The following is a 17063-nucleotide window of genomic DNA, read 5'->3' as shown; positions in this document are numbered from 1 at the left end:
ACACGTTAACTTGGAAATTTTTGTCAAGCACAGTTGCAATTGATTTTTGCCTAGTAGAAAAGATAATTCTCAAAGTTACAGATTTATTGCCCTATAGGATATTAATTTGTTTTTCTCTCACTTAGCAAACATTTCAAGATGCCATCCCCAGTCAACTATATAAACCTCTGGGAGTTCCTGTCATGGCTCAGTGGTTAAGGAATCCAACTAGGAACCATGAGGTTGCAGGTTCCATCCCTGGCCTTGCTCCGTGGGTTAAGGATCTGGCGTTGCCATGAGCTGTGGTGTAGGTCGCAGACGTGGCTCGGATCCCGCATGGCTGTGGCTCTGGTGTAGGCCAGTGGCTACAGCTCCGATTAGACCCCTAGCCTGAGAACCTCCATATGCCACAGGTGTGGCCGTAAAAAGACAAAAGACAAAAAAAAAAAAAAAAAAAAAAAAAAAAAAAGAAAGAAAGAAAGAAAGAAACTATGTAAACCTCTGTCCCTCAGAGGATCTTTGAATCAGTTTAATGGCTCCCTCATTCATAGGTTAAATATATCTTGGATGCATATTCAATCTGTATTGGAATGTCATGTTTTTAGCTTTAAAAAATTATACCATCATGTTTCCTTTTGGAAAAAACCACACATCCCAAGTCCAGCGACTCCTACAGATTCTTCTTCCTCTTAAAGTTCAAGGAAGTGCAGTGGAATACTCTTTATTTCTGCTTTGCTTTTGTAACCAGAACAGAACAGTAATTGCTGCTTTTTAAAAAATAATTCAGGCCAAGGCTTCCCCAAGAGGTGGCCGGGGCCAAAAGTGTTCCTTCTTAAGCAGTATGCTTTTCAGGTCCTTGATGGTGGAGGTCAGCTTCAGCTCTGACATGCATTTCTGAACTTGCTCGTCATCAGGGTTGGTGCAGACACGCTGCCCCTTCTTGGTGAGGAAGCTGGGGAGCCAGAGGGGGAAAGATTACACACAGTGGAAGATTCAGCAGCTGGGGCTGGGGCGCCCCATTCCCCATTCTCCCTGCCCCTCCATTCCCTACTCAGCCCAGGCCGTTCTGTCTTTCCTTTCTCTGCTGCAGGGGTTTGGAGCAGCTCCTCTCTGAGACCCTCCCTCTGCCTCTGAGATGCCCTCAGTGATGCGAAGGGTTTCATGGGCAACCTTGCTCCTGCCCTCTCCTTCCTCCCCAAGCTGCCCCCTTCACTGCGAGCATCTCATGCTTGATGCCCTGTGGGATCCTCGTAGGACACGAGCCTCTGCTGACCTGGCAGGATCCATTGGGTGCGCTTGGCACTTACATGACAGCAGGCTTGGAGCACTCACTGGTCGTTAGTGTATAATCTTTCATGTTTACACATTGGATTTTTCGTGGGGTGTAAGAGAAGCAGCAGTCAGCAGGACGGTGAAAGCCTGCTCCAAGAGAAAAGGTCACCTAAGGATTGAGTTTGAAGAAACCTAGATTCCTTTCCCCTTTCCTCCCAAGTGCTGGGAAGGGGGAGAAGGTACAAGCTTCGAAAGAGATGTTTTTCTTCTCTCCCAGCCCTTGCTCGTGTCTCTTTGCTTCACTCTCTGCAGGGCTGAGCTGTGTGTCTAAGGGCACCCAGGCAGGACCGCAACGGGGCAGGACCATTTTTTCCAGAACAGGAAGGATCTGAGGCCTGCAGGGGGCAGCAGAGAGCACCCTCCACCCTCCATCTGCCCCCACCCCCAAGGTGAGCCCTCGCTGGGGACAGCCAGATGGAATAGAGGTCATCTATGGAAGAGGCCATCTGTGGACCCATGACCCAGCCCGAACTTCCTTGGAGATAGTCACCACCCACAGGACCCCCCCACACCCCCCCAGGCCCTATAAAAAGATGGATTGAAGCCATTGAGCAGATCTGTACCTGCTGGCTGTTTTTCGTTTGTTCGTTTTTGCTTTTAAGGGCCGCACCCACGGCATATGGAGGTTCCCAGGCTAGGAGTCAAATCAGAGCTACAGCTACTGGCCTACACCACAGCCATAGCTACACCAGATCCGAGCTGTGTGTGTGACCTACACCACAGCTCATGGCAACACCTGATCCCTGACCCACTGATTGAGCCAGGAATCGAACCTGCATCCTCATGGATCCTAGTTGAATTTGTTTCTCTTGCGCCACAATGGGAACTCTGTGGCTGTTTTAAAATATACGCCATAACAAAACTTTACCTCCATGAGACAGTATTGAATGTTGCTTCACGTTCTTCATCATGGCCAGATCTATTTAAGAGAATAATCGAGGAGGGAAGAAAATTACTGGGAAGCAGCACAGTCTTAACATCTCCCTCTCTCTCATTCCTCAACCCCATTCCCTGGTAGGGAGGCAATTATACTGGACCACCAGACCAGATGTGCCTCCAGGCTGATTTTCTGCATCAGGGCCCTGAGGTTTTCAGGGAACTTTAAAAAAAAAATTAATTTATTTAAGGTGCCTCGTTAGCACGGTAGGTAGTGTGTCAGTCTCATAAAAAATTAATTTATTTAGAAAATTTCTTATTAAAGTATAGTTGATTTACAATGTTTCAATTTCTGCTGTACAGCAGAGTGACCCAATCATATATATTTATTTTATATATATGTATATATATATAATAATCCAATCTCTTGTGATAGAACATGACGGAAGATAGCATGAGAGAAAGAATATATATATAACTCTTTTTCTCATACTATCTTCCGTCATGTTCTTTCACAAGAGATTGGATACAGTTCCCTGTGCTCTACGGTAGGACCTCATTGCTTATCCATTCTAAAGATATCAGTTTGCATTTTCTAACCCCAAACTCCCATCCATCCCACTTTCAGGGAACGTTTGAATACGTTTGAGGCAGGAAAACATTCTCCTGACTTTAAATACAAAAAGGCCACTGCAAACCCAACGTGAGTACATCAGTTCCATAGCTATGCAGTGTAACACAATCCACAATGCTCTCCTTACATTTCTGGAATCCACAGGGTTCTGGAAACAAAAAGTTTTCGTGAACTGATTTGGTGGCTCAATGCCGTCCAGAGTGAAGTTAGGCTATTTACAGGCTTTATTTATTCCATTAGTATAAATATTTGCATGTGCTTGCAGCAGAAATACTGCCGTGTTTGGTTAAGGTATACCTGGCAGGTATGTGTTACCTTTTTAACTAAAAATATGCATTTTTGTTAGAATGTGGTAAAATATTCGTAATATAAAGCTGGCAGTTTTAATCATTTTAAAGTTTACAGCTCAGTAGCATGAGGTACATTCACACGTTGAACAACTCGCCAAACTCCATCCATGGAATTTTTTCATCTTGCAAAACTGAAACTCTGTACCCATTAAATAATAAGTTCCCATTCCCCCCCACCCCACCCCCGGGCCACTGCCATTCTACTATCTGTCTCTGAATGTGACTGCTTTCAGTGCCTCATAGGAGTGGAATCATACAATTCGTCCCTTTGTGACTGGCTTATCTCGCTTATCAGGTTTTCCGTGTTCATCCATGTTGTAGCATGTCTCAGAATTTTTTTTTTTTTTTGTCTTTTTAGGGCCACACCTGCAGCATATGGAGATTCCCAGGCTAGGGATCGAATTGGAGCTGTAGCTGCTGGCTTAGGTCACAGCCACAGCAATGCCAGATCTGAGTTGCACCACAGCTCATGGCAACACTGGATCCTCAACCTACTGAGCAAGGCCAGGGATCGAACCTGTGTCCTCATGGATGCTAATAGGGTTCATTACCACTGAGCCGCGACAGGAACTCCCCTTTTTTTTTTAAATGCCCTGTTTTTCAATCCATTCATTTGTCAATGGGCACTTGGGTTGCTTCCACATTTTGGCGATTAAAAATCATTCTCCTGCTAGTATGGGCATACAGATGTCTCTTCCTGTATCTGCTTTCAGTTCCTTTGGGTATATTCTGGAGTGGAATTGCTGGATCATATTGTATTACCTTTTTAAAACCCCAAAAATTCTGCATTCCAAAATATATCTAAATACATCTAGCCCAAAACATTTGGATAATGAGTTGTGGACCTGTATTATGCTAATTAGGCAAATATAACTAAACTTTTAGCTCATTTCTTTTTTTTTTTTTTTTTTTTTTTGCTTTTTTTTTTAGGACCACAGTAGTGGCATATGGAAATTCTCAGGCTAGGGGTTGAATTGGAGCCAGAGCTGCTGACCTACGCCACAGCCACAGCAACATCAGTTCTGAGCCGAGTCTGTGACTACACCACAGCTCATGGCAACACCGGATCCTTAACCCATTGAGTGAGGTCAGGAATCGAACCTGTGTTCTCATAGATACTAGTCAGGTTCATTTCCCCTGAGCCACGATGGGAACTCCTTGCTGTTGCTTTTAAACAAATGCCACATCCATGTTGGGACAAAGGTATCCTTCTGTGTCTCCTCCCTGGACTGTGAATTACCATCAACCTTCCCACCTGTGAGAAGGCTCAGTGAACTCACCCATCGCAGCCTGGGCGGCAAGGATGAGGACGGAGAGGGCAGCAATCGAGGTCTTCATCTTCTCGGTGGGCAGACTGTGCCAGCCTGAGCACTCCTGGGCTCTCTGATGCCCCAAGATCCCAGCTCTGCCTTTGTATTTATAAGAAGAGGAGAACCAGGAAGTCACAGGGCTGAGGTCAGAATGCCTTGTTCTTTGGCTATATAATAGACGACAGGCTATTTCTAAAAAAGGGAACAAGGCTATGAAGGCAACAGGAAGTAGAGGGCAAGGATGACTTGAGGCTTTCCTAACTGCCCAAGAGATACAGGCAAAGTGAGTGACTATTTCATGAAAGTTCCTTCCTCTAGGAGTTTCACTGACTCCTTTAAACAGAATTTTTTCCTTACGAGTTAACCCCATTCAAGGGCACGGATAGCCTGTTATCAGGGGGTAATCCCCAGAGGAAAATGCTCTAATGTGTGAACCCAGTCATCTGGAACCCTTATCTTTGATTCCTCTCTTTATTTCACCCCCTCATCCAATTCATTAATAAATGCTGTTGGCTCTGCTTTCAAAAATGTGTCCAGAATCGCAGTATTCCTTGCCACCTCTACTCTTGCCACCTGATCCAAGCCACCTTTGTTTCTCACCAGGATTCTTGCAAAAACCTCTCATTTGTCTCCTCACGCTGCCCTTGCCCTATTTTAGTTCATTCTCAACATTGCAGCCAGAGTGGTCCTGTTAAAATATAAATCAGGAGTTCCCGTTGTGGCTCAGTGGTAAAGAACCTGACTTGTATCCATGAGGATGTGGGTTCAATTCCTGGCCTCGCTCAGTGGGTGAAGGATCTGGCATTTCTATGAGTTGTGGGGCAGGTTGCAGCCGCGGCTGGGATCATGCGTTGCTGTGACTGTGGTGTAGGCTGGTGGCTACAGCTCTGATTTAACCCTTATCCTGGGAACTTCCCTATGTCGTGGGTTTAGCCCTAAAAAGACCCCAAAAAAAAAAAAAAAAGGAGGGGGGGCTATTCTAAACTGCAATATTCTGAGAGTATAAACAATATACTAGGTTTCAAAGATGTAGTATCCCCCTCCCCAGGAATAAAATAGCTCAATAATTTTTTATATTGATATATTATATTATATATTGAGTTAAAGAAAATACATTATGAAAATTATTTCATAGTACTATTTCAGTAGTACTATGGCTACTGGAAAATTTAAAATTACCCCTGTGATTACATTATGCTTTTATTGGACAGCACTGATCTAGATGGTTCTCCATCTCTTTGAGTCATTTCTTGCTATTTGTGTGTTCTCAGGCATGCTCCAGGCATCATGGACCAGAGACAAGCCATCTGGGCTGTGCCCTGTATGAATTTCTGACCCATAGAATTGGTGAGTAGAACATAAGAGTTGTCATTTTATACCACTAAGCTTTGGGTTGTTTGTTACAGAGCAATAGATGATGGGAACAACTTTCATTGGCCAGTGGTGGATCACACATTTTTTTTTTTAGTTTTTTTTTAATAGTTGATTTACAATGTTCTGTAAATTTCTGCTGTACAGCAAAGTGACCGACCCAGTCATACATATATACATATTCTTTTTCTCATATTATTTTCCGTCATGTTCTATCCCAAGTGTTAGGATATAATTCCCTGTGCTATACATCAGGACCTCATTCTTTATCCATTCTAAATGTAATAGTTTGCATCTCCAGTCCATCCCACTCCCTCCCCCTCCCCCTCAGCAACCACAAGTCTGTTCCCCATCTCTGTGAGTCTGTTTCTGTCCTGTAGATTGGTTCATCTGTGCCATACTTTAGATTCCAGATATAAATGGTATCATATGGTACTTGTCTTTCTCTTTCTGACTTACTTCACTTAGTGTGATCATCTTGAGTTGCATCCATGTTGCTGCAGATGGCATTATTTTGTTCTTTTTTATGGCTGAATAATATTCCATCATGTATATGTACCACATCTTCTTAATCCATTCATCTTGTTGTTTCCATGTCTTGGCTATTGTGAATAGTGCTGCAATGAACATATGGGGTCATGTATCTTTTTTGTTTGTTTGTTTTGCTTTTTAGGGCTGCACATGGGGCATATAGATGTTCCCAGGCTAGAGGTCAAATCAGAGTTGCAGCTTATTAATGATGGCCATTCTGACCAGTGTGAGGTGGTACCTCACTGTAGTTTTGATTTTCATTTCTCTAATAATTAGTGCTGTTGAGCATTTTTCATGTGCCTATTGGCCCTCCACATGTCACAAATAATTTCTTCACACTTCTGGTTTGCTTGTGCATGTGTGTTGTGCTCTTTCATATACTCCACACCTCAGGATTAGAGAAGTTCCAGGGCAGGAAGCTAAAGTTATGAGGCAAGACACCCACATGATGTTTATCCTTATGTAAATTTAAGAAAAGTGATGAGTGAGCATTGGCTGAGGTAAGGGGTGGAGTTGACAGGAAGTGGAGTTGTACATAGTACAGTCCACCCCTTACTTCCCTCCAGTGTGCCGTTTATCATGTCTAGTCCAACATCAAGCCTCCTTTAGGTTGGGTGTATTTGTTCTTTCAGACTTAGTAGAACCCACGCTGTGTACTCCTACTAGTGCATCTCTACCTCCCCCACCTTCCCAGGAATCCAGCCGAACCTAATGTTGCAGAGATGGGAACCATCAATAGGTGACTGGGAATCAGGGAGACAGGGGCCAGTCCTACTATCCCCTTGGTTCCTGGGTGTTTCAGCCCCTGGGGCTACAGCATCATCTGACACCCTTTGAGTCAGTGCCTATACTGCCTTCTGGAGAGGTCCCAATCCTGAAGTTTATTATCTCCTCAGCTAAATTATTAACATCCCACCGTTCTCTTGATCTGGCTGCTTCTGGGTGATTAAGAATGTGGTAATACCAGTGGACTCCATATACCTACTGACTGACATCATTAGCTATACAGTGGTTTCTTCGACCTGAGGCAATGTTGTACAAATATCGTACTGAGTGATCAGACGTTCAGTAGGTCCTTGGACAGTGGGTCTAGCAAAAGTACTGCTGTTAGGGAAAAAAAAACCAAAACATATCTGGAGTTAGTGTCAGTTCTGCTCAGGTTGGATTGTTCCCCCTTGCAGGGTGGCAGACGTCCAAGACAATCGATATGTCAACATATGGCTGTATTTTCTCCTTGGAGGTGGGTGCCATATGAGACTTGACATCTACCTCTGCCGCTGGAAGGTTAGGCATTCGTCTGTGACAATAGTTAAACAGGCCTTGGTGTGAGAGCGCCCACACGGATGGGTGCATGCAGAGCCTCCATCCTTGTTGCGTCAGCCCTGGTGTGGCTGAGGGAGGAGGCCAGTTGCCTTCCATGGGACCAGTCTTTCTATGCATATAGCCCCTGACTTTCTCCTTTGCTATGAAGCTCCCCCATTGGCTTTCAAGCCCCTGCAATTAAGAGTATTTGTTCAGTACCTCCAGGTTGCACAAGTGCCTGAGTACAAAATAGGTTCCTGCAGGAATTCTCCATTCTAGCCCCAGAGGGTCCCTGATACAGGAAAAGAGGGGATGCATAATGCATGGGTGCTGAGATGATGCCCAGGTGGAGCTGGGCAAGGCCTGGGCAGGACCGGTTGCTGTAGTGGTGGCCAGTGTAAGAGATGGGGCCGACGGGGTGGAAGTGGTGTTCAGTGTCTGATTCAGGACCAAATGCGTATTTGTTCCACAAAAGAAACAGCAGAGGCATAAATGTCTGATTTTACAACATCCTTCCATTTCTAGGCTTCCTCAGCATAGAAAACACTTTGTGAGTGGCGTTTGTGTACTTCCTGAGTCTGTCGTTACTTTTCCTCCCCTGACCCCAAGTGTCACTGAAGAATCACATCAGCTCTCTTAGTTACTTCGCCCGGCAGGTTGTGCGTCTCCACCTAAGCTTCTGCAGCCTCAGAGGTCTGCCAGGGCCAATGCTAACAACAGCCGGGGCTCACTGAGCACTTACCAGGCCCCAGAAACTGGGCTTTGGACCTCACTGACATCAGCTCGTGAGATGAGATAAGGTGTTTACTATAGAAAGCACTTACTTTAGTCATTTCACAATACGGCCTAGCACCGCCGACTCCCCCACTTCTTCTCTTACAGAAATACCAAATACCCTGGCATGTCTGCCTGAAACACTGCTCTTGCCACATCCTGTGAGCTAGGCTTGCACAACACATTTATCTAGCATAGGCGGAATGGCACTTTATTCTTCCAGGGTCAGCATATTGGAGATAAGGTGTCCCTTCTCTGGGGTAGCCCCTCATTATCAGACCTGCACTTCGTCGCTGGGAACTTTCTGCTGTGACTTTTAGCTCCCCCATCACTCCTTTCTCATCACTCCAGGTGTTAGGGGTCTGCGTCCTGGGCAGGTCCTGAAGTCTCAGGATGGTATTCCAGGCTCAGAGCCCTTTTCAGGAGTGAGGCCTGAGGTGGGGGTTCTTCCCTGCATTGGTTGCTGTTCTTTGAGTTTCCAAGTGAAACCATCCCAGGTGCCTGGCCTCGGCTGATGGCTATGTGGCGAGGAAGGAAGGTCCCTTCAGTTCAGGTTGTTGTCCTAAGCAAAGGTGAGGTGGTGATCAAGGGATCAAGTTCTCTCGCAGGCCAGCTGCACATCCCACTGGGAAAGGCATCTGGTGTATGGGGTCTTTCAACCCCATCATGGCTGCGGAAGAGTGGCCTTGGGGCTGGAACACTTCTTTCCCCAGAGATACAGAGCTGCACAGCCGTACTGGGCTTATCGTCGTGGGTGGGATTATCCTTCTCTGTTCTGAACTCAATGTGGGCTCCTTTTGTTTTGGTGAAGCATGTAACACAGGGCACTAGGCCAACCCCACTATTAAATCCATTCCTGGTGGGGAGGGAATGGGACCCTTCCCTTGTAGCCCAAGAAGGATGGGTACAGATCATTGCTCTAAGTCAGCTGCAAGGTGGTACCCACTGGCCATGGGGGCACGGACACGCACTGTTGAAGCTGAACTTGCTCTGTCTCTTCTCTGGGTGAGTAAAGTGTTCCATTCAGTGCCCATGCAAGCTGTGTCCTTTAGGCAACCCCGACACAAATCATGCAGTAGGTTGACATCCTGGGACTGTTGCTCCCAGTAGCAGACAACAGGTATCACTTACATGTGCCAACTTTCAAAGCCCCAGGACTGGTCCTGCTTTAAGATCCCGACAGGAGGCGACACTGCCTGAACCCCATGCTTTGGAGCACTCTTCCCATCCCAAACACACACTAGACAAATTCATCAGAGAGCACAAAGGCATCTCTCTCTCCTGGGATGTGGTACTCAGGGCTGGTGAAGCATGACCTGCAAGGCTAAACATCCACTCTTGGGACAAATACAGGGAGTTTCTGCTGTGGTGCAGTAGGTTAAGGACCTGGGATTGTCTCTGCGGTGGTGTGGATTTGATGCACTGCCCAGCACAGTGGGTTCAGGATCTAGCATTGCTGCAGCTGTGGTGTAGGTTGCAGCTATGGCTCGGATTCCATCCCTAGCCCAGGAACTTGCAGAGGTCATGCGTGTGGCCAAAACCAAACCCACAAACAAACAGACACAGTTCATGCCTCAAGGGAAAGTCCTTCTCCACCTCTCTTGCCCTGTGCCTTTGGAAGGAAACACACCTGAGTCCAAAAGCTGTGAAGGTTTAGGGGTTGCCCTTGCCAACATCACAGCAGGTGCCCCTTGGGAAGGCAGGGAAGATTTGAGCAGCAGAAGGCTTCAGGTAAGAGAAGAGATAAGCCAGTTCACTTGTCAAAATCTTCCCTCTCAGATAGCGTGACCACCAGCCATTCTTGCAGAGCAAAGCGTTGCTCCCCTGCAGTGCTCTGTCTTCATTTTCTTGCTTCTTTCTGTGCTCTAGTCTCTGCAGTGGACACCCAAATGGGGCTGTGTGTGCAGTGGTTTTACATGGTTGCAGTATTAAGCAATTCATTGTACTTTTAAATTTGTTTGCTTGTTTATAAGTTCCAAGTATCGGCACACCTGATAGGGGGACTCTTTCTGGATTCTGGCCCTGGGTACTGTAAATGTTGGGGCAGAACCGATCAGAACCAGACTCAGGGTGGCTGGTGAGCTGACTCTCTGGGCTTCCCTGCCTCCTCCATGTAAATTCTTTATATAAATATCTGTGTTTGGAAATAATCTGTGTGTGCCTCTTCCATTCTTGTGTATGACCTTTTTTTTTTTTTAAAGCATTCTTTTTTGCTTTTTATACCAGAAACATTTTTTTAATTAATTTTTTTTTCTTTTTAGGACCATACCTATGGCATATGGAAGTTCCTAGGCTAGGGGTTGAATCAGAGCTGCAGATGCCAGCCTACACCATAGCCACAGCAACACCAGATCTGAGCGGCAACTGTAACCTATGCTGTAGCTTGTGGCAACGCTGGATCCTTAACCCACTGAGTACGGCCAGGGATTGAACCCGCATCCTCATGGAGACTACTTGGGTTCCTAACCTGCTGAGCCACAATGAAAACTTCCTTGTGTATGATCTTAAATGACCTCACTCTTGCACATGGGAAAACCTTTCATTTTAAGCAGTAAGGAGAATACCAGTTCTAACCAACGTGTCTGCTTGTTTCTCCTGATGTCCATAAGACTGGGCCCAGGACCTCTTTAGAGAAACACAGCAAATCCAAACAAGGATATTCCATTAGAGAGGCCACAGCTGAAGTCTGTTCTATAATGTAGAACTGGAACTGCTCTGTGGTCACAAATGGATGGGGATCCTCAGGTCTCTTCTGACCATTTCCTGCACGACTTGGTGATATCAAGTCAAATCAAGGAGCTTCCGTTTTGTACCCAGCACTTCTCATTCTAGCTTGGCTCTCAGCGATCGTGTCTTGGTTTAAATAGTTGACTTCTTCCTAACTTTGGTAGCTTATTTGCAAAAATGGCTGCAGTAGGAGTTCCTGTTGTAGCTCAGGGGAAACGAACCTGACTAGTATCCATGAAGATGTGGATTCGATCCCTGGCCTTGCTGTGGTTAAGGATCCAGTGTTGCTGTGAGCTGTGGCATACGTTGCAAATGTGGCTCAGATCCCGCATTGCTGTGACTGTGGCGTAGGCCAGCAGCTGTAGCTGCAGTTTGACCCCTAGCTTGGGAACTTCCATATTCTCTGGGTGCAGCCCTAAAAAAACAAAAAAAAACACAACCTCACAAATCCCAAAAATGGCTGTGGAAACTCTCCCCACCCAGTATGCATGCCCTTGGGAAGTCCCTTCCATACCGACTCTAGTCTTGGCTATGTGACTCCCTTTGACAATGAGACAATAGAATGTGTGATGCAAACAGTAACTGGAACAGTACCACAGATTGAGGCTTGTGCTAGTTTTCTACAGGGAACCTTTATATCATTATGCGTACCAGCCTGTGGTAGCCTCTTAGGGTTAAGCGACCATGTGGAGGACTTTTCCAGCTGATAGGTCATCCTAGACCATCCAACACTAGCTGAGGTGCCTCGGACCAGGAGAATCATTTATTCAACCCATGGAAGTATGAGAAATAATAAGTGCTGGCACTTATTAAACATTAAAAAAATGTTTAAAAACTTACAGAAGTTTCCCTTACGGGAGTTCCCACCATGGTGCAGCGGAAACGAATCTGACTTCTATCCATGAGGACACAGGTTCGATCCCTGGCCTTAGTGGGTTAAGGATCCGGCGTGGCTGTGAGCTGTGGTGTAGCTTGCAGATGTGGCTTGGATCTGGTGTGGCTGTGGCTGTGGTGCAGGCTGGCAGCTATAGCTCTGATTTGACCCCTACCCTGGGAAATTCCATATGCTGCGGGGGCGGCCATAAAAAGCAAAAAAAAAAAAAAAAAAAAGTTTCCCGTACACCTCCTACCCCCAAAATGCACAGCCTTCCCCATTATGAATATCCCCACCAGACTGGTAATATTCGTTACCATTAGTGACCCCTTACTGACACATCCTAATCACCCAAAGGCCATAGTTTGTATTACAGTTCAATCTTGATCTTGCACATTCTGTGGGTTTGGAGGAATGCATACGTGTATCCGTCATTATGGTACCACACAGGGTATTTTCACTATCCTAAAAATTCTCTATGCTCTGCCTACTTACCTGCCCTCCCCACCCACCCCCAAGAGAGCAATCACTGAGGTTTTTACTATCTTTGTTGCTTTTTCCAGAATGTCATATGGTTGGCATCATGCAGCATCTTCAGATTGGCTTCTTTCACTTAGTAATAGCCTTTTAAGATTCCTCCTTGCCTTTTCATGGCTTGATAGCTCATTCACTTTAGCGCTAAATAGTCCTTTCTCTGGAGGTACTGCCATTTCTTTACCTAGTCACCTACACGTTTTGGCAATTATGAATAAAGTTACTACACACATCTGTGTGCTGGCTTTTGTGTGGACACAAATTTTCGATCCTTTGGATAAATACCAAGGAGCATGCTTGCTGGATCTTATGAAAGGAGTATCTTTAGTTTTGTGAGACGCTCCCAAATCGTCTTCCAAAGCGGCTGTGCCCTTTTGCATTCCCACCAGCTATGAATGGGAGTTTGTTGTTTCACACCCTTGCCAGCATTTGATATTGTTATTGCTCCAGGGGTTGGCCGTTCTAATAGGTGTGCAGGTGTATCTTATTAACTCTTGTTTCAAGCTACCAAGTTTTAGAGTGATTCATTATGAGTAAAAGCAATTTGATAATTTCCTCTTTGGACAATGAAGATGGCGTAATCTAAGTTCGCTGAAAGCAGGGGTAATAGTTCCTCATTCAAGAGGAAACGTATTGCCCTTTGTTGTCGTTGTTATAGAGATAAAACTCACATAACATACTATTAACCATGAATCATTTTAAAGTGTACAATTTAGTAACATTTAGTACATTTGCCTTTTGTGTAACCATCACTTCTATCTGATTCCAGATTTTCATCACCCCAAAAGGCGTTCTCTATGCCCCCCAAATAGTCACTCCCTTTATTCCCACCTCCAGCCCCTGGCAACCACTAGTGTGCATTCTGTCTCTGTGGACTTGCCTGTTCTGGATGCTTCATAGTATAAGTGGAATCATACTCTATGTTGCCTTTCGTATCTGGCTCCTTTCATTGAATATAATATCTTCAAAGTTCATCCATGCTGTAACACGAATCCGTGCTCATTCCTTTTTATGGCTGGATAATATTTCATTGTATGGCTATATCTCAGATAGTTGATCCATGAATCACTTGATGGACACTTGGCTTGTTTCCTAATTTGAGAACATTATCCACAGTGATGCTCTGAACATTCACGTACACGTTTTTATGTGAAAATACGCTCATAGATCAGGGTAACGCTACCTTCACAGGATAAGTTAGGAGGTATTGCTCCCTCTTGTTTTTTGGAAGAGTTTGGTGTGTTATTTCTTTAAATGTTTGGTAGATGTCATCAGTGAAGCTCTCTGGTCCAGAGCTTTCGTTTGTCGGGAGAGGTAGGCTTATTGCTTTTAATTAAACTAGTGCTTGTTAAGAAAGTCTACTGTGTTTTTTTTATTCTACTTGGGGTAGAGGTGGAAAGGACTGAGGAAGTCCCTGCCATCCAGAGCTGTGGAACCATAGTGAGGATTTCAGAAGAAGGAGACAGAGATCTCTTTGGATTAGGATGATGAGAAACATTCATGAAAGGAATGGCCTTTGAGCTGGCTCTCAAAAATTGGACTGAGACTTTTCGGCTGTTAAAATGCAGAGACAGGAGCTCTCGTTGTGGCTCAGTGGTAATAAGTCCGAATAGTATCCATGAGGACGCAGGTTTGAATCCTGGCTTGCTCAGTGGGTTAAGGATCTGGTGTTGCTGTGAGCTGTGGTGGAGGTCACAGACACAGCTTGGATCTCGAGTTGCTGTGGCTCTGGCGTAGGCCGGCAGCTGTAGCTCCAATTTGACCCCTAGCCTAGGAACTTCCATAGGCTTTGGGTGGGGCCCTAAAAAAAAAAAATAATAATAATAATTGCAGAGAAAGCAGGAAGAACCTTTTCGTTAGAGGTAACTGCAAATAGTGGTAATAACAAATAGTTGTAATAAGACACCAACCACTTACTCTTTTAAAAATGTTTTGTAGTTATAACCTCACTACAACCCTGTGAAATAGGTACATTCATCACCCCTTTTTATAGGTGAGGCCACAGAGGCACAGAATATTGAAGTAATTTGCTCATAGGGCTGGAAAGGGGCAAAGCTGTGGTTCAGAGCAAGGTATTCTGATAGAAGTGATAAAATGTGAGGTATGCTTTGTGTGTCCACACTATACACATAATGTATAAACGAGCACGGCCGTTTAACATGGTAATCAGTACTTAAAGATAATTCCTTCATGGAATTCCCGTCATGGCGCAGTGGTTAACGAATCCGACTAGGAACCATGAGGTTGCGGGTTCAGTCCCTGCCCTTGCTCAGTGGGTTAAGGATCTGGTGTTGCCGTGAGCTGTGGTGAATCCCTTCGTGAATGAAGGGATTCAGAAAGCTCTGCGTTCCAAAAACAGAAAACCTGGAGCTCATGGCAAAACTAGAAGCCAAATGCATCAAGAGGGAAGCACTGCTTCCCCAAACACTCCAGGTCTGCCATCCTGCCTCTTCTGCGACACACAGCTCCACTCCAGCATTCTCCCCCCACCCCAGAAAATATTTAGCTGTTTGTATTTTATTTATTTTTTAAACGTTTTTATTATAGTTGATTTACAGCGTTCTGTCAATTTCTGCTGTACAGCAAGGTGACCCAGTTATGCATACATATATACATTCTTTTTCTCATATTATCTTCCATCATGTTCTATCACAAGTGACTGGACATAGTTCCTGGGCTGTACAGCAGAATCTCATTGCTTATTCACCCCAAAGGCAATAGTTTGCATCTACAACCCCATACTCCCTGTCCAACCTACTCCTTCCCCCATCTCAGCAACCACAAGTCTGTTCTTGTGCATGAGTTTGTTTCTTTTCTGTGGATAGGTTCATTTGTGCCATATATTAGATTCCAGATATGTGATATTGTATGGTATTGGTCTTTCTCTTTCTCACTTACTTCACTTAGTATGAGAGTCTCTAGTTCCATCCATGCTGCTGCAGGTGGCATTATTTTGTTCTTTTTTATGGCTGAGTAGTATTCCATTGTGTATATACCACCTCTTATTTATCCATTCATCTATGGGTGGACATTTAGGTTGTTTCCATGTCTTGGCTATTGTGAATAGTGCTACAGTGAACATAGGGGTTGCGTGCATCTATTTGAATGAAAGTTTTGTCCAGATATATGCCCAGGCCCACTACAGCATTCTTAAAGGAAGATGTTTTGTTTCAATTTCATTTTCCAGTGGGGTATAACACCTAGTAAAGGGACATAGTGAATCATAATAACTCCATCACTCACAAGAGACACTTTCAGAATGATTTCTGGGGAGTTCCCGTTGTGGCACAGCAGAAACAATCTGACTAGGAGCCATGAGGTTGTGGCTTTTATCTCTGGCCTGGCTCAGTGGGTTAAGGATCTGGTGTTGCTGCAGCTCTGATTCAACCCCCTAGTCTGGGAATTTCCATAGGCTACAGGTGCAGCCCTAAAAAGCAAAAAAAAAAAAAAAAAAAAAAAAAAAGAAGAATGATTTCAGGTTGCTGAGATTATTCAGCCCATTATTTTAAAGTGGCAAAATCCAGGACAGCATGAAAAGAGAATTCAGGAGTGGGGCTATGGTGGCCGATAAGGTCATAGGTTCCCGAGAGACCCACATGTGTACAACCGCATGTCTTATGGAGTCAAGACCGGTGATCAGCACGATAAGCTACTCTGTACATTACAGTTCACAGAACAACAGAAGGAAAGACACTTTCCTGGAGAGGGACCTAAAGGCGTTTCCAAGAGGTTCAGGTTACTCAGGAGGCTGGAGCCCCGTGCTGGCGCCCCGTCTTCACTAGCTGGACCCCTCCTCCTCTTTGGTTGTGGCGGCCTCAGCAGCAGCTGTTTCTTCTGATCCGCCGGCCTCTCCTCCTCTTCCTCTTGGGGGTAGAGGTCCCAGTCCGTCTGCCTGCACCCCTGCGTGGCCCAGAACTGGTCTACGCAGTCCATCCCCTTGACATCCTCCTGCTGTAGTGGAAGCACGACAAGGCTGACTCGAACTGTTCTCCACACGGGCCACTGGCCATTCTCCTCCGAGACATGGCAGTTCCAGTTGATGTCACCATTGGGCACAGTCCATCTGTGTTCCTCGTATAGATCATTGGGCTTGTCCGCCACCAGCTCCGTGTTGCTTGGAGTTTCCTGGTCTTTGGTCACAAATATGAGTCGATCCTTCCCTTCCTGCTGGCAGTGTCTTTCCCAGTGATCCATGTGCCCCTCAGGCAAAACCCTCTTCATTTTCTCCCTCTCAGACTCAGCCCCTCTTTACCTGCCAGCTCCCCTCATCTCCCTGCAGGTCTAGCCCAGGACAGGAGGCCCCCAGCTTCTCCCGGTGTCCTTCCACCTGGCAGGTGTTCAGAAGTCTGCACCTCCCCTGGAAAACTCCCACCCCTGTCCCCCTTCCCAGGCCCTGCTGGCTTCGCTTCACTTGCTGAGGGCAACTGCTTCGGGGCAGAGAGGAAAAAGTCTGAAAATAGTTTGTCACA

General features: G+C 45.5%; 1 protein-coding gene and 1 pseudogene across 1 annotated transcript; both read right to left on the bottom strand.

The window, feature by feature from the left end:
- LOC100516039 (C-C motif chemokine 23) lies at nucleotides 494-4612 on the bottom strand. Its single transcript, XM_003131712.6, has 4 exons — nucleotides 4452-4612; nucleotides 2180-2230; nucleotides 1287-1398; nucleotides 494-931 (listed from the first exon to the last, which is right to left on the bottom strand). The coding sequence occupies exons 1-4, from the start codon at nucleotides 4507-4509 to the stop codon at nucleotides 763-765; spliced, it is 390 nt and encodes a 129-aa protein (XP_003131760.1). The 5' UTR covers nucleotides 4510-4612; the 3' UTR covers nucleotides 494-762.
- LOC100517778 lies at nucleotides 16373-16942 on the bottom strand (annotated as a pseudogene).

The sequence above is a fragment of the Sus scrofa genome, chromosome 12 (assembly GCF_000003025.6).
Source record: "Sus scrofa isolate TJ Tabasco breed Duroc chromosome 12, Sscrofa11.1, whole genome shotgun sequence".
Taxonomy (NCBI): Eukaryota; Metazoa; Chordata; class Mammalia; order Artiodactyla; family Suidae; genus Sus; species Sus scrofa.
The sequence above is the reverse complement of the archived record's forward strand: the minus strand, read 5'-3'. Positions and strand labels throughout refer to the sequence as shown.

What these genes read in the sequence shown, in the direction of transcription:
- LOC100516039 (XM_003131712.6), bottom strand. Translation starts at nt 4,509, where the DNA reads ATGAAGACCTCGATTGCTGCCCTCTCCGTCCTCATCCTTGCCGCCCAG. An exon ending in TGCCGCCCAGGCTGCGATGG is followed by an intron (nt 2,231 to 4,451) that starts GTGAGTTCACTG and finishes TCTCTTAAATAG; the next exon opens with ATCTGGCCATGATGAAGAAC. An exon ending in TTCAATACTGTCTCATGGAG is followed by an intron (nt 1,399 to 2,179) that starts GTAAAGTTTTGT and finishes CTCTTGGAGCAG; the next exon opens with GCTTTCACCGTCCTGCTGAC.